The sequence below is a fragment of the Corvus hawaiiensis genome, chromosome 5 (genome assembly GCF_020740725.1).
Source record: "Corvus hawaiiensis isolate bCorHaw1 chromosome 5, bCorHaw1.pri.cur, whole genome shotgun sequence".
Taxonomy (NCBI): Eukaryota; Metazoa; Chordata; class Aves; order Passeriformes; family Corvidae; genus Corvus; species Corvus hawaiiensis.
The window spans coordinates 61,326,050-61,347,826 of NC_063217.1; the positions used below are offsets into that span (position 1 = coordinate 61,326,050).

Genomic DNA, 21,777 nt, shown 5'->3' on the forward strand with positions numbered 1-21,777 from the left:
CTCAGCACAACACATGCTATCTGAACCGAGATGCAGGAATGCAGTCAGAGATGCCAAAAGAAAGGGAAAGCTTACAAAGCAGCATGTCCACTGACCTCCTGCCTTCAGACTCAAAAGTACAGATGCAGCTCAGCCTCTCCTGGTCAGCAATTGGTGATATTTGTATTCTCCGCCTCAAGGAAATGCCTACACAGCATTCCTTTATGAGAAGAGTTATTTTACAGTTAAAACTGTAAAAGACCCCTCCTGATGTTATTAAGAGTACATGGTGCCCTTAAATTTTTTCAGAATGCTGCTATGCTAATGGTCTAATATCACACAGTTATGGTCTGGCTATAGAAAGTCTCCACACAGCTCCAACATTCACAGGTTTTCCCCATGGAACTGATAGCACACATTTGAGGACACTCACCCTTATCTTGTCATCTGTTTCCATAGTGGCTTGCAGTCTCCCATTCACACTGAACACACAGAAGAGGCCGTTTTCATAATATATGACACAGTGGCCTTCTCTGGAAGCTTGAATAAGTTTTGGTCTCAGGCAGCTTTCGGGACCTTGTAATCTTTCAGGACCTTCTAATGTCCTCAGTAGATCTCCATTCATAGAATGTACGAGACATGGTCCTTCTAGTGAGACAGAACAGGATCTCAGGTTATTGATTTACATGCTCAATTAAAGACATATACCAAATAATAAGTCATGACTTCTACTTAAATAATCACTATTATAATACATTATAGTGGTTTTTACTATGTTTAGGTGGATTGCCTATGACTTTAGGGGAGCCAGAGAGTCAGATGAACATCTTATCCCTTAAAAGCTTTGCATTAAGGTATTTTAGAGCACCTATCACAACCAGTTAAAGACCTAACAGATTGCCTTTTGTGTATTTTCTTTAAAGCTGGAAGTAGTTACTTTTGAGAGTTAATTTTTAGGAGTTAATTTTGAGATTAGTTAATTTTGAGTAATTAAACATAATGAACCTTAAAAAGAGATTTTCCCAACACAGACAGAGCTAAGAGTAATGAATATACACATGTAGGTATTCTAAAAGTGTATGTTCTCATAATTAAGATTTTAAGCCATACATGACCCAGTAAGTATTTGCTTTTTTAACATATTTTGACAAATATCTGCTTTGTACATAAGCCACATGAGTTCACATGCATAAAACAGAAATGCACAGAGGTACAGATCATGAGTACACCCAACTCTGAAGAAGTGTCTCTGAGTGGCTTCTTTAGAAACACTATGGCAGAAAGATACTAATTCCAAGAAATTTACGGTTTAAAAATAATTGTGGACAATTAAGCAAATAAGAAACGTATAAAGAATATCCATAGAATCAACATCATTCTTTATAATTTGCCTGCCAAAAGGAGGTCTTTGAGAACACAAACGGAGCATATTAGAGGTTTTGCAGCCAAGCTCAAAGAGCTTGAACAGAACTACCAGTAGTTTATACATACCCTTCATTAAACTAACAATCCAGCACATTCTCCTACAACTAATTTTTGCTTCCCTTTTTTGAGAAGTTATGGATAACAGCCAATCTTCACCATCCTGGCCCTCAAAGGTTGTATCCAACTATACTATATGCAATTACACACCAGATAAACAAACAGAAATAGCAATCAGGAGGGAAACTGATGTGGTTGCCTCTTCTTATGAATGTCTGAACAATCCTCAGTTTTAACGTGTTTAAAAAGAGGTTTCAAATTCCATACCAACTAAAAAAAAGGTTAGAAATAAAACCACCATTAAGTTCATAAATTCTGCCACCTGAGACTATATTCCTTTTGGCATTAGGAGTATAGCTTCATGAAGAGAAAGAAATGACAAGAGCTACCTTACCTTTTGAACCACTTATTACCAGGCCAAGCTCAGCACAAATGGCAGCACAGGTGATCTCATAGTCATGTCCTGTCAGAACAGCTCGAGGAGTTGCAAAATCACCTTCAATGAAAAAACAATAAAAGCAATCTTTGGTTACTGTCTATTCCCAAAAATCACTGCTTTCCATCACTGAAGCACCTTCTGTTTCCTTGCTCTTTGAGTTCATGTTGCTTACAAATCACTTCAACGCTCCTGTTTGCATAGTATACTGCACTACCTGTGCAGTACAGCAGCAGCACTCTGCCTGCACATTTACTAACACACAGTAACAGGAAAGTCAGGTGTGCATTAAAGCCAACCAGTTGGTTTCCCCTCCCTCTGTCTCTCTCTCTATTTATATTTTGTGGAGGGAGAGATTTAAGACAATTACTACCCTTTCCTGTAAATGCAAGTATCACTACAGTAAGTACCAAGAGAAGACACCAACAGTGCCCAAAGATGAAGGAAAACATTCAGTGACTGATTTTATTTTAACCTAATAACAGTGATGAAACCTCAGCCTGAGGTCCAGTTCTTTGGAAGATGTAGAGCTTGGACCACAGTCAGTATGAATTTCTGAAGAATTTGCAAAAAAATCCCACTCAAACCCAACATTAATGCTCCTATTAAACATTTCCCTGCAACAGGAACTAGTTTTTTGGGGGGGTTTTGAGAGTCTCTTTATAATCAAATATATATGGATACAATAAAAAAAGAAAAATTGTACAACTGGCACATTTAAAGGAAAAAACATTATTCTCCAGGTCAAGGCAGAGAAAGGGTAAGCAAATGCTATAAAGCTCTTTAAATCTTTTTATACCTTTACTAACAGGTTATTCACTGCCCTCTTCAAGAGTGGTGGCATTTCACAAAAATCACAAAGTTATTTTTGTATTACCATATAATTAGCTCATTCATAGCATTCCACAAAGGATTTAAACTCTAAGGGATGTTTCTTGGGCAATGCTGTCATGTAGCTTTCAAAAGGTTTAGATGAGTTTTTAAGCAGCAGGGAATAATTTCACTTCACAATAAATGATGATATGTGAGATACCAACAAGGCAGTAACGCAATGATAAAATCAACCTTTTTCCACTTGAAAAAGAGGAGATGGTTTTGCAAAGACACAGAGTAATAATGGGACCTATTGACTCCATCAGTCACTAAGTTAGCATCAATCAAATTACATTTGAGGTTGTAACTTTTTAAAAGATAAACCCAGCATTATGTCATTAATCTGTCCATGTAGAGCAGTGCCAGCAATACTGGTACTGAGTGTTATTACAAAACATGGAGCTATATTTATAGTTTCTCAGACCCTACGTATGTATACTGAGAGACTTCTCTGGAAAAGAGGTGTAAGATCTGGGCTTGCATAAATATATTTACTCAGACCATTTATACCACTTCCCAAAACATCTGTGCAGCTGCCACATTCCAATGGCTTTTAGGTAAGGTCATAATCTATGACAAGGTCTCAAGTCAAGAATTTTGACCTTTCAAAATTTGATTTATTCTGCAGTTACTATTATAATTTATAATTTATATTAATACAAAAATTTGAAAAGTAAATAAATCGATTTCTTCTTAGATATAGACATGATATATGTGTGTGCATACATGTACACACCCAGGCATGTATGTTGCCAGCATTTTAAATGTGAACATGCATTGGAGCAACTTGCTGAATTTGTCTTAATCTCTTAAGAAATAGCCATTAAAAGCTGCGACTTTTGTTTCATGTATTGTTTGAAAACACACTCTCAAGCCCAGGAAGTACGGCAGCTGGTTCGGGAGCAAAGGAAAAACTCCCAACAAATTAGAAGCATAAGGGTGGATTTAATAACCTCTAGGTACTTTTCAGGTGGCTGATCCTGTGAATTTTGCTCACAAACCTTTCAGAGCAAAGTTGCTCTATTGAACTTTGCTCCCCTAAACATGGGCCAGGCACCTCAGAAGATTCATAAATGACCATTATGTAGCCAAGCCACAAACCTGCAGTTTTGGGGGAAAATGTAACAGCAACCATAACAGTCATATACTATCCAGTAACAATTTAATGTTGCCAACCCAATTCTTTCTCCCTGTCATTCCCAAGCCCTAAAAGGAGGCAGCTTTGTGCATGTAAGGTCTTGTTAGTTTGTTTGCTTTTAAATGAGCTGCCTGTATTAACAAAATTTTAGAATTCTGGTTTTATTGCTTTCTTCTGCTTTCAGAAATTGCATTAACACATACTTGCATAGATCAGCAAGGAATTTATCTAATTATACACCTCACATTAACGAAACTTTTGAAATCAGAGTTTTAAATATACAACATTGCAGGAGGTAATGAATGAAAGATATTGGAGTTAGAAGCACTTATGAGAAGCAATGCCTGAATGAATTATTAGGAGGTGCAGATAAAATCATGAGAGTAAACTTATTGCTTACATCATCTGCATTAGTATAGGCTTTAAGTGTATAAGGCTGTCAGCAACTACATCCATTAAATGTAGGAGATAATATTCTTAAATCAAGAAGTAGAAACTGAGAATATGTATTTATCACAGTTCACAGAAAATAAAATTACCCTAAGTAACACTCAGTCTTTTCAGAATTTGGACTAGACTTCAAACATAACACAGTATAAATCGACAGGTGGAAGGATAAGTGTTTCATAGATTGTATCAACTGTTTCCTAAATTATTTTTGAAATAAACACTTAAACAAAAAAAACAACAACAACAACAACACAACCCAAACACAAAAAAAGAAGAAATCTGAGTAGTATCTTTAATGAACTTAGGATTTGAATAGATACTGTAAAAGAGGAGTCCTGTGAAAAGTCAGGCTGACTCCTTTGATAAGAATGTCAAGTGTTTCGGGGTTTCCAAGCCTCTGATTTCCAAAATAATGGGGTCAACTTAAAAGCTGGTCATAGAGCAGAACAGATTTCTTTAAAAGCTTTTAAACTGTTATTGCTTCAAAAGATTGTCATGGTTTTCAATAATGCAAAGAGAAAATTTTATTTTGTTGCTGGTTTAAGGGGCACCACTTCAAACTTTTCTAAATTGTTTTAGGAGAACAGACTTTCAGACCCTTTTGAAAAGCTGGGGAAGTGACTTCAAAGGGAAGAGAGTCTTTGTCTGCTAAGCAGGTTTACGACCACTGATGCAAACCCTAAGTAAGGGCTGAAAAGAATACTCAGAGAATCTTTATGGAGATCCTTAAGGAAGATGAACAAGTCAAATGAAATTAAAGATAGTTCAAATCCTAGCACTAATAACCAGGACACAATAGTTTTACAGATGTCCTTTTCTCAGCATAGGATATAGTGATATCCTCAGACTATCCCATCACTGGATTGCTGCTTGGAGCTGAATGCTGTAGGATTCTTAAGGCCACATTCACATTGCTACAAATGCCATCAGTGATTTATTTTAGTCACAGGAGGCACACATAAAGTTATTTTCTTTCCAGTAATGGACAGAATACTTTACCTTTGCAGCAACCATTCAAATTATTTCAAAAGAACTCACCTACATTCCAATAAATAATTTCTGCAAAGCTGTTTTCCCAGAGAAAATAACATAAAATATCACTCTTACTTAAGTGACTTAAGTACATTTTAAATCATAAAATTCGAGCTTCAGAAGATAAAAGAAGAGCACATGATGATATGTCAGCCTGTGGTGATATATCAGTGAAAAAATGTTAGGCTTTTGGAAACTACGTTTAAAAAGGAACAGTGGGATTACGGCAAAGTCAAAACTTTCTTCCAGTTTAATGACATCCAGAAGAAGAAATGCCTTGCTGGAGGGAACACGATATTGGTTTGTATTGCTGGGTCTCTCTGCTATTTTTTTCAGCTTTGGTGATGTTACAATACAAAGCAGGATCATGACATTTTAAATCCATCAGCAAATTCCCGAAATGGCCGCTTTCTTTAGTTTCAGCACAAAGCTGTAAAAGCTGAGCCAAACACAAGAACTCATTTGAAGAAAAATATCTTCCTAGAAAGGAATCAAACTAGAGATTACCTAAAAAGTTACTTCACAATTAAATACGAGATATTCTTCCTACTATTTATGGGTGAGATGATATTATGCAACACATTAAAATATAGAATATTTGACTGTGCTCCTTTTTATGTTTTATACTGAGCACACAGTTAATTATTGTAAGTCATGGAGACCTAAACAGCAATTTCTAAATTATTCTATTATTACAGAGGCTGTGGGGCACTTTTTAGTGGCAAATTAATTATGTGATTTTTATGTCAATATAAAATCCAAATTAAATGAAGCATCAGTTAATTTATCTTTTTACCTATTTCTTGCAAAAGTAAGTGACTGAGTGCTTTCTCAGAATGATACATCAACAAAACCAAACTACACACATAAGACAGGCCTTCTAAAATTCATTTTTAAAATTTCCCAATTTGGAAGTTGCTTTTATGATTAAAAATTGAGGAAAACAATAAAAGGTTTGACATAGATGTGAGAAGTACAGATGTATGTACAGAATACAGGACATCTGGACAAAAATGCTCTCAGCAAAATGTAAGTAAATCAAGAAAACTAATTTGCTGCTAAGCTCCTATGTTGATTATATAGCAGGTTTCAGAGTTTAATTGCATCAAAGTGATAACTGTCAAATATTATCTAAAGTCTGCACGTTAACATTATTTACAGATCACATAATTGGCCAAATTATAAGAATCCCATTTCACTGGCACAAAAAGTTATCTGATGGATGAGAGATCTTACTCAAGTGATACCACACAATTATTGAAGTATTCCTAGAGCTTCAGTCTGCAATATCTTTTCTTTGTAAATAAGCATTTTTATGTAACAATATAATACTTTCATATTATATAGGAACTTTATTGTTGTCTGGTTCTTCACATGACACTCCATCAGCATTTCCTCTTAATTCCTTCAAACTACTTCCCATCTGTTCAGACTTATTTTACCACAAAAAGTACAACCTTATGCCAGGATGCAAGTTTTGGTTTTGTAAAGAAACACTTCAACCCTGTATTTTCTGAAAAAGGAACAACATCTTTGAACAATGTATCATTCTATCCTGAAGCAAAATCTAAACACGCAAAGCCCAGGAGATGCTACAGTTTGTTCAGTAAGGAAAAAATACATTAGATTTATCTTGTAGGATTCATTTCAGTAAATATAACACAGGAGGGCTTACTGTACTTCCCTCAGCATCACTGTGCAACAAGTGACCAACATTTATTCAGTACTAATGAGAGATTTTTCATATATGCTGTGTCACAAAAACTACATTTCCAAAGCAAACACAATAAAGAAAAAGATTTAACAGGCTTTCATAAGCTGGGTATTACAATTCAGACTTTAAAAGTCAACAATCCCCAGTCTCTTAATTCCTACACCATGTGCAACACAAAACTTTCTGGAACAAGTTCTCTCTTAGTAGGGGTTCATCTGCTGCAAGTCCTGGAAGTCATTCAGCAGGACTCCTCCCACTGAACCCAGGCCTTTTTGAAGCCCCTGAAAAGTATCTGCAGGTGAATATTCAGGGTCAGTGTACACTAATATTTTAATATTTGCACCATCCCGACTTCATAAACTGCTACTTAAATGGCAGCTTTGAAGTTTTAGAACACTGTCATTTTTGTCTGATAATGTTCTAAAACTGGTTTATGAAGGGGCTTTTTTTGTTTATACTAAAAAAATAATCTATTGTCTTCATATTTGTCTCTTTTGGTTTATAGTTACCATTACCTAGTTCAAGAAGAAAAGACAACAAACCTAAACACAAAAGGAAAAAAAAAACAATCAAGCAATTACTTCAGTCAGAAATAGCAGCTACTGAGGAACTGTTGTAAGATAAACTAAGATAACTACATTTAGTTGAAACCTATACAGTAGTTCATAACTTGGGCAAAATATAATCTGGGATGAGAGGTTTCCTATAATAATTCCACTCAGTTCGGCAGTTTTTTTATGATCTTTTTATTTCCCCCTATTAAAATACATCAAAATAATTTATTTTAAAGTCTGTGCTTTAGCTATTCGATTACTTTTGTAAAGGTAATTTCAAACCAATACTACCACCACTAGTCTATGGTACTAGAGAGATGCTTACCACCTTTACTCACCAATGTAATTGGGAGTGCTGACGGCATACATCAAGTTCAGAGAATACATAAATTAGCTGTCTTTTTACAAGTAACTCTTTAAACCAGATACTTTCTCAATGAGGCAGGCCATAACTCCAGTATCTCCATGTTGCTAGTGCTAGTACTAGAATTTCGATCCAGAAACACTTACCAAATAGTTTCTTACTCAAGTCAGGATTATTGTATTGATCAAGTAATTTTTGTAACATTTACGCCGGTGGTCTTATTCTAGACTATTTATTTAAATGATTTTATCTTCTGCAATATTCTGTTCTGTCCTACATGCTAACAGACTTTGAACAGAATAGTGATTTTTTCTCAGCAACCAACCAAGGTAAATAAATGTGATGTATTATCAGTACATCATCCCACAACTCTGCATATGGTGCACATTAAGGTTGTATTCATTTACCATCTGAATATAATTCCTTTTACCACATCAACTAATAGTTACAAGTCCTAAATATAGCTGTTTTTCCTGGAACTCAAAGGTCTGTGTTGCATCATGAAGTACCAAATATCTTTATCCTGCTGGAGAATACCATGCATTGAATTTTGGTAACACCTGAAGCTGGATACTGCCAGAAAAGCAGCATCCAAACTCCTTCTCTGTTTCCAATCTCAAAATACATACAGCCTTGATTGCCTCAAAACTTGCTCTACAATGCTTCTTTGAATTACTTACTGATTGACAAATCCTGAAACACAATCTCTTATTCAGCTGAAGACAAGGATAGTACAGATGGTGCACTTAACACTGTAGGACATACTTTTAGCCAAAACAAATACTTATGGCACACAAATTTACATGCTCATCACTACCAAGCCACTATGACTATTTAGCTGCTTTCCAAACTATCTGTGAATGCTATTGCAAGTTCTTTACAGTGAAGGCCTTGTCCTCATAGGTATCATCTATGACACAATTTTTGGCATTCTATAAACACAAAATCATCTGGCTTGTGCAGCATCATTGCAGATTTCCAGATATACCAGAATTCACCCACCTGTTACTCCTCATCTTTTTTCCAGTTTAAATATGTGGAAGGTAGAATGATCATTTGTATGTGATTTACAGAGTACTTGGAGGCCTCCATACAATGAGGCCTCAAACCCTTTGAGGTATCAATGTGTTACAGCTGAAAGAAGAAAGGACAGTGACCTTTTGTGGCTGCAGAACTTAAGGCTCTGCTCTAGATTCACACAGATTGCCCCAGTCCTTGTTACCTGCGAAGCTACAGGGAACTGTGGGACCACTTACAGCATCAGTAACTGCTCTGTCCACTAAGCTTTCATGAGGCTTTCAAGGCTAACATCAAATAATGCAATAAATGTTAGGTAAAAGAACATTTAGTGTTCCTTCAAACATGTTATGGATACTTTTCCAAGCCTTGTGGATCTTCTCTGTGACAAACTTTTTACTGAATTGCACTTGCAACACAAATAGAAAAATGTAATATTTCACTTGTTAAAGTCCTTTAAAGTAAGAAGAAAAAAAGTACTCCATTTCTTTTTACAGACCCACTTAACAAAACACTTCTGACCTATTTCTGTTTCAGTTCATAAGCTGAACTTGAATTCACATTGTATTTTCTCATTACAATTCCAATAAAATGATAAAAAATATACTACAAATGAATTTTTAAATTTCTTTTCCCCCACAAACGTGAATAGATATTTTTAATATTTTACTAGATAGTGCTTAGGATCCAGTTCCGAGATCAGCTTCAACTGGATGCCAGCAGATGGCGCTGAAGGACTCTGGCTTTCCATACAACATTGTGCTGTCCTGCCATTTTTGAGAAACAAAGAATATTTGTTACATCTGCAGTAAAACAATGTTAAAATAATACTGAATTATTTACTGGCTGGTTTTTTTTTTTAAGAAGGGCTCACACAATAATGTATAAAATGCGTGCAGGGGTAAAAAAATAAAAGTGCTACTAAGCACCTAAAGGAGCATGTGCAGACTGTCCTAAAACTCAGTGCTGGAGCAACACTCTTTTTCTTACCAGGCTGACTTCAGTGAACTATTGCCTTTATAGCTGCAGCAATTTCAAACATATTTCAATATTTTGAGGCTCTGCAAATTTTTTAGCTACTCTGGTAGACAGAAAGGAACAATAACAGGAGAATTTCCATTACTAACCTGATCAGTGATTTATGGACATTTTGATACTCCTGCTACCTGCCACGGTAAATGCAAAAGGGAACATTAACAGGTAAGCTTTTTACAACTACTTCCCAACTCATTTTTTTAAGAGAAGCTGCTGTTAAGCAAATTACTTTTAATTTTAAAAAATAATAATTAGAATCCTAAATGAATATTTATGCTATAAGCATTCTTTGGAAATGTGGACCCTCATCTTCTCTATTACCATTGCTTTTGAAACAAATTTTGAAAATAAAGCCCTGATCATGCAGACCTGGGAACCAAGACGTAGGTTAATTCAAGATGAGAATGAGGGAAGAAGGCAAAGAGAGGTTTTTTTGGCAACAGAGTTAACAGCAGACACATGACCTGCTCGAAATCAGTGTGACTGCTCACTGTGTGCAGAGAGAAGCATCTATGCAAATCCTCACAGAATTCAACTTTACAGGTTTAGTGCGTCTGACTACAAAGAAATTATTACTCATGCCATTATTCTTCAATCAACCAAGACAAAGATGCTCATCAGATATAATTTCACAGTTTTAATTGCTTGCATTATCCACTTTAATAATTGATTATGAAGCCCTCACAAAAAGTTTAGATTTTCCAACTGAAAAACACCTGTAGCAGTTGATGAAATACAGACATTTTAACTTTTACTATGATTACCAATGCAATTAAAACTAATGATTTCTCTAGTCTCAAGATCATAGCTTTAATGTTAATATAATTTATAATAATTTTATAATGTATATATGCCATACATATTATACATATATATTTAATAATAATAACGTTAATTTATAAAAATCTTGCAGGTATTCGAATATTTATTTAGGAATTCTAGCTAAGTAAAAATCAAAGAAAAATGCAGTTTCTTTTAAAAGTAGCTTGGATAGTGGCAAGACTGTTCTTCAGAAAGACAAAAAATGTGATTAAATTTTGAATCGTTTGGGAGATTTCATATTTTATAAATTGAAAAGATTGTGCATTTTAAAAATTTGCATCTGAGGGAGATATTCCACACATTTTCAATAGCAAAACTGTTCAGTGAATCCTCCCAAGTAAATCTTAGTTAAATACAGTAATTGTATTTTTAGGTATGAAATCAGGTGCTTACATTCACACAAGTCCTGCTACACAGCTACACTACTAAACCCATTTATCTCCCACACTTCAGAATAGCTGAATATAGTACCCTCTAAAAAATATAAAGCTATGCAATGAAAGCACCCCCATAGTCCTCATGATGCAAATGTGATACATACAGAGAGTAACATTTTCTAGTTTTATGGGCTAACATAAAACAGGTAATATAATTTGTTTTATTCACATATGTGTGGAAGATCAATGCAATAACTCAGAAGAGAGCCCATTAGTATTAGCAGTAGTCATACTGTTATACACAGACTGTATATTTCATAGCACTGAATATTTTTATCAGTCAAGCCTTAATTTCCTTAAGTAAATAAAATTTCTAATTAAAAATATTTTGGTTTTTTTCAAAAGATGAAAACCAAAACATAATTGTGGACACATATGTAGATATTTGAAAGCAACAGAACCATCTCTTCATATGCCATGAATAAAAAGCAAGAATGGCAGAAAAACACTATCTTCCACTGGACTACAAAAATGCCTACTATTTTTTAAGCACAAACCATTTTAGAAGAATAAACAATATTAAGACAATTAAATTCACCACTGTAAACCTCCCCTTCAAGAAAGTACATCCAAACAAAATAGCTACAGTGAAAAACCAAAAACCTTGAAGACGTAAATCTACATTCACTAATATGATTGGCCTCTACCTGGTCCATGTAGGTGAGGGATTATTAAGGAAGATTGGAGAAGATAGGATATTCCAACTACAAAGTCATTTGTTGGTAAAGGAATACCACAAGTATGTGTGTAGAAAGCAATTTGGAGACAATTTTTAATGTATAACAGCTAGAGATGACCTTCTAGATATGATTATAACCAACATAGCAAAACAAATTAAAAAACCACAGTGCTGAAAGGAATTTACATGACAGTGGCAAAGATATGAGAATGTTCAATATGCTTTATAAGGGAGAGATCAAGGACAAGATAATTCCTGAAGTATTTTGAGAAAACAGGTTTCAATAGATACAGAATATCCTTCTGTAAGATCTCATGGGCCATAAAGTCTACAGAAAACAAAGGAAAAGGTAATAAGGATACTAGTGAAAGCTGCTCCAGTACAGCACAGGGATGAGACCAACAAGATCCCAGCTGGCACAACTCAGAGTTCTCCAGTGACTCTAACACAGGAAAGTCAGGCAGAAAGATGAAAATAAATGAGTTATTTCTGAAACAGTGTAAGCAACAAGGTATGAGCAGAGACAAACCCAGGAGAGCCACAGATAGATGAGATGTAACTAACAAGGACAAACACAAAAATATGACAAGTTCTCTCAAGAAGCTGCTCTGTTATTAAGAGCTAGCAATACCAGTAGATGATGCCTCACAAAGTACTTCAGGAAAAGATCAATTGCAGTCAGACATTAAACCCAAGTAAAAGCAGCAATGAAAACTGTTGTCTCAACTAGAGAATACCTGAATGAGGTAAATGTTTGGCACTCAATTGGCCTGATAATAGCAATACTGTGACAATGAAACTATGTAATCCCAGAGCTATAACTATTGCTCTGTGGATATTGGGTGGGGTTCTGCAAGGTTAAAAAAGTCTTGTGTTGTTTAAGAAGAAGGAAAAAGAAAAATTAGAGAATAGTCTGCTTAATCCCAACAAACAGAAAAAATACTGGCAGAACATTTATATCTTTATATATACACATACAATTTCCTACAAGAAAACAAGGAGATGAGTGACAGCTGATTTGGATTTTTTCTGAACAAATCATGTCAACTATTTTTTCTTGCTATGGCAAAGTAACAGGACATGTTCAGGGAGACATCACATATCCTTACTTTAGTAAGAACTCTAGCACTGTTCCACATGAGCAATTTCTTAAGGAAAATAGGGAACCACACATTCAGAAGATACTATTATACACTGGAAAGCTATATTCAGAAAGCTATTCATTCTCAAAATGGTAACTGTATTGATGAGCATTCCTGAATCCATACTAGCTAACACTTGCTTTAATGACCAATTTAATAGAATAAGACTGCAAAGTATATTTGCAGATATGAGTTGCTGCAAGGCTGCTGGAGGACAGGATAAGAATTCAAAGTAAGTTTGACACATTGGAGAAACAGTCTAAAGAAAGAATACACTTCAGAAAGTTTCAAGACAAGATTCCACAGCTACACTACACAGAGAAGGAGACACAAATGAGTAGATTCTTCAGGAAACACTGACATTCATATTGGCTCATACCCTTAAAAGAATTGACAGTGTCACAGTGTTTTGAAAGAAGCAGATATTCCCTGGGGATGTGAAAAGTACTGGTCTGTAAAACATGTTGTTTTCTACTTATTACTGGAAAGGCTTCAGCTGCATTCCTGGGTCTACTTTGAGGAAAACAGTCAACTGGAGAGGAACAAACAAAAAAAAATCAGAGGTCTGGAAAAACATGACTTACGGCAAAAAACAAAGAATTGAGTTATTAAAGTTGGAGGCAAAGAATTGGAGGTCATGGCAATCCAAATAACTGGAAGTGGTTGCAAGAAGGAAATAATCTGTTCTCTACACAAAGTAAAAATAGATAAAAGATGATAGAATGCAATTGCTGCAAAAAGACCTGGATACTAGGCTGAATACTGGGAACAGACTGCTAAGGATGGGGCTTCTAAGGCCCAAAAATGTATTTGCTGAAGTTTTTAAGGAAAGATTGGACAAACATCAATGGAGAATGGTTTTGGCATAGTTAAGCCCTCAATGGGAAAAGAGAATAGATCAGGTGACCAAAGCTCCTGCCGGCCCTGTTTCCTATGGTTCTGTGATTACAAAGGAAAATGCAATCCCTCAACCTAGGAAATGTCCAAACACCAGGAGTTGCCACTTGAGCTTCAAAGCGAAAGTGGGATCTGAAAATGATGCCCACCATTTGTATGCAAATGAGTTCTCTCATCTCTTTTCTCCAGCCATCACACAATTCCTCCTCCCAACCCCCACTTCTCATCTCCCCTCCACCTCTACCTCCTTAGGCTGGGCAAGGACAAAACACAGCATCTTTCCACAGCCCTCTCCCAGGAATCTCCACACATGCCACTACACAAGTCCTGGTGCATAATGTCACATCCCCAAGTGGTGCCCCTAAATATGCAGAAGCCAACTTTGTGTGACACAGATCACACATGGGCTCTAAGGAGTACTGAGGGGAGGGATACATCCTCTCCCTCCCACCTTCCCCAAGCCAGCCACATGCCAAGGAGAGAAAAGGAAAAGCCCTTGTGCTATGCAAAGTGACTTTACACTTCTACAGTACATGATGTTAATTAATGTGAAAGGAAAACACCTCAAGGCTATTCCAAAGGACACAACTACTTCAGGTCCTTAGCTCTGTTCTGAATTATTCCGAGGCTTGGTCAGAAATTGTCCCCAGAAACATTTCTGCACCAAAAAAAGGCCTGTGCTCCAAAGAAGTACTGCCATGCTTTTACATTTTCAAAACCAATTAATTTAGAAAGAGAAAAACTCTACATTTGATCAAAGAGCATAATGAAATATTTTTTTGAATTTCAGGTTTTAATTTAAAAAAAAAAAAACAAAACGTTGTAACCTAAATGTAATCAAGCTGTTTCGTGAAGAATAAAATAGTTTCCAACAGATGTGTCCCATGTAGAAATTTCATATCTCTGAGACCTCAATTTGTCAGATTTGGTTTACATTGATCAATGCATCTTAGAGTTATTGGGAAGAAACTAGGATGGTGAGAGTGCATAGGTATAATTTCTTTAAAAAGTCAGCCACAAGTTAAAAGTTAGCTTATGTAAATAATCAGTGTTTCAGTAACATTTTTCTTCTGTTAAACCGAAACCAGAGAATTTTTCAGTACAGTCAAGTTAGCCAGAAAATTTTCCTTGATAAAGAATATCAAGCCACTTATTTATCACGTGTGCCATAGGCCACCTGGCTTTCCAGCTAAACTATCATTGTAAAACATGAATATGCACAGCCAGAGTTCCAGAGCTCAGGGCTCTGAAAGTAAAGAAATCAGACAAATGAACCTAAATAAAATGTAACTGGTGGAATAATGGGTACCTAATGGGATATTATTTAGGGTAGATGCTGGTGGATGTACATCAGAGGCAACAGGTACATGAGAGGAGGAAAGAATTGGTTTAAATTATTTTTCTTGAAATTACTCCAGCACCATGATACCATTAGATACATATTGCTGTGAAGTCATCTTAAGATGGATATTAGAGATTAATTAAATAGAGAAAAAATAGAAAGGAGGTATCAACTTTGAGAGTATCTAAAATTCCAGTGACTAGTGATCATTGAAAGCATGACTGAATTATATTTTTAGGTAAAAAAAATTGTAAGCTTCGAACACAAAAAGACATTAGACCAGTTAAATATCAACATCCTGCAAGTGGATGGAAGTTACAGCTGCAGTAACAGGGCTCAGAATCCAACGAGTCTGCTGGTGCTTTCCATTTCTGACAAAATCAGAACTAAGCAGAAACAGCTCTTTTTATTTGTATTTTCAAAAAAATTTTTGACTGAACAGAGAAGCCTACAGACAGCTATTTCTGGGAAAAATTAAACACCCCAGATTACCATCTCTTTGAAGCTGGAACTGTCTATACCCATGTCTAAGACTACGTATAGTGCCATGAGATTCCAATTGATAACAAAGGTTTCCAGGCATGCTGTATCACAAAAAAAGCCCTACGTAAAGGCAATTGGTAAACACAGGAGCCATTGCAAGTCCCTAAAAGTCCAAGTTTAAAAGAACGGCAAGCACAGAGACTTACCAGGTAGCTACTGTTTGATTTTAAAGAGCAGCTAAAGTAGCCTAACTTTGAAAACTGCAAAATTTTAATTCCTTAGAAATCTGCATTAGAGAAGATGGTCAATAGATTGTAACAAAATCTACGTATTTCAGTCAAATACTAGGTACAGAACCACAGCAAGTGATCTATTAGGGTAATCAAGGATCCTATAGCCTTGAGGTCTTGCTCACAGAGCAGGCAAGCCTGGCAAATGTGGGACAAGTACAACTTCTCAGGGCAGGCCTAGGAATCTGCGAACTCTTTGGGGTTTCCAAGTTTACAAGGTCGGCAAAATTAACACAGTTTGTATTTTCTTTAAATTGTTGGATTGCAAAATATGTATGAAGTATTCACAGATATTTTTTCCCTCAAGCAACGCCATATTTATTTAAAGAAGCTCATAAAATTCTGCTAGCCACTTCCCAGAAAAACTGCCATCTCCTGAACAGGGCTGCTTGGAAGGATAATAGGGATAGTTTTCACACATCCTCTGCCTTAAGATTCTGCAACTGTGTGAACTGAACTGCATCTTGTTCAACTTTTGAATAGTTTTCACAGTCAACATCAAATAATTTGCAAGTTAAATTCCGATATTCGTTCTGATATTAATTAGTTGTGCTTCTTTAAAGTGGCTCACAGGATGCAATTTCAGCCAAGCCACCTCTGGGTTTCAAATTCAAGTAACTCCAGATGAGTAACAGATTAAATATGGAACACATAACTTTACCAAATTGATTAATTTGGAAGATATCAGGTATTGTTTCAATTACATAAAATTGTGTGCCAGCTATAACTGCAAAATATGACAGCTCTAACACCACTTCTTGCTTTCCAGATGTCCATTTTGTCCTCTGCAGGGCAGTTTTTACTACTATTTAAACAGAGTCACAGAACACCTTAAATGAATGGAAGAAAACCTGAGAAATACTTTTCTTAAGGCAGAATATACTGCTTATCACTCCTTCCCTTCAAAGCATTTTATTTTTGGCTGAACAAGACCTCTGTTTGGCTATGATTTGCCCCCAAATTTATGCATATAGCTCTCACAGGTTGCCTTAAAAGCCCCTCATTCCTGTAAATGGTTTACTCCAGGCTTTTTTCCAACTGCATGTCTGCCTTTTTCTTTGCTTTGGGGATCAGAAATTAATTTTTTTGTGTATGGAATGAAACTGGCATAAACCAAGATCACTTTCTACCTTTCCTGTTACATAATACAGGGTTGTACAGTCATAGTGGTTCATTGTTTTTTATACAGTTAAAATAGAGAATCTTCATGAATAAAAGACAATATTCAGGAATTCCTGGGAAATGGTGCAAGATGGAAGAGAAGTGCAAGGTGTTTGGGTGGGGAGAGGTTACAACTGAATTAGGCTGGAGCAGGGTTACTCTGCCTTATTAATTTGGTTATATGGTATGAGCTCTGTTGCTTGCACTAAAACCAATTAGAATGACTGGTGTGTGAGAGCGAGGACTAGGCACATAGTACCCTACCTAAAATTTTATCCTATGAAGTGTTTGCTCAAGGCATTTTGAGACAACCTCCTTATAAACCAGGTTCTTCTGTTTTTTCTTACCTCTTGGGTTATCACCAATGATGTTGGTTTTGCCATTCCAGTACCAGAGCAGCAAGGTTGCATCCCGGGATCCTGAGAGGATGTAACAATTCCCTCCAATGTAGGACTCGGAACGAGCCACACAGGTTACAACATCCCAGTGGCCAAACACTACCTGCATCAGTTTACCTGTAACACAGCAAATCGATTCTTTTAAAACTACTCTTGTATTCTAAGAAAAATTAACTACATTATAAAGTACTTTAAAAATATTTTCTTTATCCAAAAAGAAGGTTCAAAATAGAACTACAGTGGGGAGTACTATTTTTTCTTTATTTATTTGGTGGAAACTTATTTAAAAGTGCAATAGTCCACACAATCCACACAAAAAAATACTTGCAGTCTCTCAATATTATACTTTATTCAAAAGTGTCACTGGATTTGCTGAAGCCCAGCAATTGCAGATCTTGAAGAAGCAGGGCAAGGGACACACACACTTTTCTCATGCACCTAACTAAAGCCCCTTCAGGTAACAGGGGCCAGGACAAATTCTGCACCCAATGACACAGGGAAGTGTGATGTGTGATGCCTCTAATGTGTGACCCTGGCTTTCTCAGCCCAAATGACCATGCACCCATTTGTGCTTTGGGCTGAATAAAGAATGAGGAGGAACAGAAGGGAAAAAGAGTGATGGGTGTGGAAGGCTTAATAAGACAGGCCAAAAAAAGAAACAGGAAATGCAGACTACTGCATTTCTAAATATAAATAAATAAAAATAAAATTAAATCAAGTGTTCTGAAAAACGTTTAAAAAATAACAAGTAACACAGATCAGTGTTGGGACTCAAATTAAGCCCATTTTAATAAAATATTTTGGTGCATGAATTAAAAACTATTAGTCACTTAATATGGGTAATAGGGAACATTTCACAACCTGTTTTTACACAGCACAAAAGCACTGTATTTGTATTAAGACACTAAATAACAATTAATGGGAACAAAAGACTTAAGGGAGTGGTTCTGAAGAAAGAACAAAAATAGTGTTAACAGCCTGATTTATAACAAGATCAAAAGGTAAGTGCAATAAAGTGAAGAAAACCAGAAAAAACCCAAGAGATATGTACGAATATCTACCAAAAAAAGGAAATTACTGGAGTACATGAAGAAAAAATAAAATAACAAGATGCAATTTAAAGGAAACCTGTAGATCAGATTCAAAATAAAACACTGGCAAAACTTATTAGGCCTGCTCTAACATTGCAAGAGAAACTGTGAGATGAAGTGCTACCACATGAGCCATTTCTGACTGGACAGGGCAAACCCCTGGATGCACTCTTACTGTGCATACCTACTTTGTAGTGGAAGGGTAAGCAACTAAGGGGTCAAATAATGATGTGATATATTTTTCAGTTGTATTGACATAGGTGTTCAATTACCTGGGGTGATTTACACTTCTAGAACGCAAGTTTATGCTATAAACATCACTGAGTTATAGAGATTTCCCTCTCAGTTATTTCTGTGTTTATACATTCCGTTCTAGAAAACAAGCATTTTTCAAGGTTATTTCTGTAGTCTCACTGCCCTGTTAGTTTTATTTTGTTACTGTGCAGCTTAAGTTCAATGAACATCATCAAAACAAGAAATAAGATTTTGGTCTTTTATATTGCTAAGAAAAAAAAATACTAATTTTGTAAGAGTTCCTCAAACTTTCCCGTTTCCTTTAACATGAGTTGTCTTCTCTACACAGTAATATCCAACTTTACCATTTGCACTCAGATATCCCTTTTTGACAGAACAAATTTTCTAGTTAATGTTTTATTTGACAGCTGTGCTACAAATAATTAAAAGAAAAATAAGACTCAAGTCTGCAGTACTGAAGCTAAAACACCGTCTAGAAGTCATTCCACTGCTGGAGGAAGGTTTTATTGTGTTTCTGCTATATTGGCTGTGCTGAGAACCCATGATTTATGTTGAAAGTATTTCCTACCAAAAACAAACTCACTCAAGATCTGGTAGGAAAATGGTTCCTTTTTTTGTGCAAGTGCTAAAATATAACTGAATTCAACACTTGGGATCACTTGCCTGTATGCATTACTGATCACATCATCTTTTCCCCTTGATGTTCTCCTGATTTCAAAATATTTTCCTACTATATTCTCATTTCAATTTGAAGCAAAGTAAACTACATCTGAATTCACTTCATTTAAGCTAGAGTTGCTATACTGACCAATAGAAGAGACAAATCTGAAACTTTTCTGACAATGGTATTTTGGTTTATACCCTGATTAGCTATGGTAGTAACAAGGTGCCTGGTGAATCTGCCATGCACAGAGGAAATAACTTAAAGAGATATTTGCAGTTCAGATTGATACAGGACAAGGCTACCAAAACCATACAAGTTCCTTCCATAGGTGTAAAGTAAAATACATCCGCTGATATAATAATTTCTCTATTCATATAAATCAAGAATATACACTGAATATTTATTGCTGCTAGCTATCCTTTATGAAGATCTACTTTAAATTCACAGTTTTATGTAAATTTATTTTCATCAATAAGAAAATTAACCTAAGAAGGGTCTAACAAGATATCTGTATAATGAATCGTGGGCAGTCAATATGACGTAAATGGAACTTCTCCTTTATACTTAAGGCCTTAAAACTGTAAAAATGACAGAAATACTGAAGTATGCCATGAGATCTAAAGTCTTAACAGATTTTCATTAAAGACCATTTTGTTTTGTCAAACATTTTGGTTTGCCAAGTGTGAAAAACACTCTTAACTAATATATTTAAGAAACAATGACAAACATGTAGGATGCTCCCTAGGGATTAATAACCTACCGGAAAGCTTGATGGCACACACACATTAACCACACTGGGTCATTAATCCCAAAGAAGTACCTTGCAGTGAGGTCGCTATTTCCATTATAAGATAATGAAAGGGAAAAAAAAAAAATAATACCTAGTTTTTCCTGGGGTTCCACGGCTTTTAAATTCCTGTAGCTCCTACACTGAAAGATTCTTTTCTATTTCGCATGGCACATGCATGACTTCAATGGTTTGGACACACTCCTGCTGACAGACTAATTTAACTGCTGCCCATTATATCGATCAGTTTATGTTATATAAAAGAATTCAGTGGCTCCAAATCAATTCTTCGAGTATGGCATAGCTTTTAAAGGCTTTTATAAGTATTCTTTCACCAGATTTCAAGACTTCTCTTCTTGTTCTATAGTACTTGCCTTTATTTCCTAAAAAACCCAGTTCTCTGGTGGTAAAAACCAACCAGAGTTAAATTCAAGTAAACACTTTAAGAGTAATTAACTCTCCTGGTATGCAAGGCTTCACACAAACTCTCACCTGTGAAAACTACAGTGCAAGAACAGGCATCCTTGTCCTATAAGTTTGAAGTAAAATTCAGTTTAAACAAGAGTTCCTTCTCTCACATTTGCCATCATTTCACAAAAATGATAGCACAAAATACAAGGCAGCAGTAGGTAAGGAAAGATTTGCCAAATATTAATAGGGGAATAAATACCCTCTCCTCTCCTCATTTTTTATTTGAAACAGTAGGCTGATTATGAACAGTAAAAAAATCTTTTAGGCTGCCTCCACACTTAAAAAATACATTACCTGAGTCAGTAGAATAAACACGGAAACTCTTGTCCCAGAAGCCACAGACCAAGATGTAACGATTGTCAGAGGTGATGACAAAACACTGGGAATGTACCTGAATGCTTTGGTCTAAAAGGTCAGTGATTTGCCTTCTGTGCATACCTGTATTGCTGGCTGAACAGAAAAACATACAAACCAAGACATTTTACCTTCCACATTCACAGAACAAAAATACAATTTAGAAACTTACATCCACACCAAATACATTTCTCACATCGGTTACTTGTTTTTTGTGGCAGGGACGCTTTCTTTCTGATTCTACTATGAAATACTCATGACACTTCTGGGAACAATGCTAATTCCTTGTAGTATATATTCTAAAATAGAAGAAAGCCTCTTTTTAAGTGAAATGCAGCTGAGAAATAAATGGAAGATTGCACACAGCCAACGGTACACAAAAATGTAATAAGATTCCTTCCCTACTTCTTCTAGTATAAGAAATTAAAAA

The 21,777-nt window shown here is 35.7% G+C and overlaps 1 protein-coding gene across 4 annotated transcripts in view; it reads right to left on the reverse strand.

Annotated features, from left to right (window-relative positions):
- The window catches only part of LRBA (LPS responsive beige-like anchor protein), a 373,995-nt gene that overhangs the window by 9,797 nt on the left and 342,421 nt on the right, over nucleotides 1-21,777 (reverse strand). For all 4 annotated transcript variants that reach the window (XM_048304274.1, XM_048304272.1, XM_048304273.1 and 1 more), the window contains 4 exons: nucleotides 21,288-21,443; nucleotides 17,675-17,842; nucleotides 1,856-1,957; nucleotides 413-627 (listed from right to left, as the gene is read on the reverse strand). In XM_048304274.1, coding sequence (XP_048160231.1) covers nucleotides 413-627; nucleotides 1,856-1,957; nucleotides 17,675-17,842; nucleotides 21,288-21,443 — 641 coding nt within the window. The remainder of the gene's footprint in view (nucleotides 1-412; nucleotides 628-1,855; nucleotides 1,958-17,674; nucleotides 17,843-21,287; nucleotides 21,444-21,777) is intronic.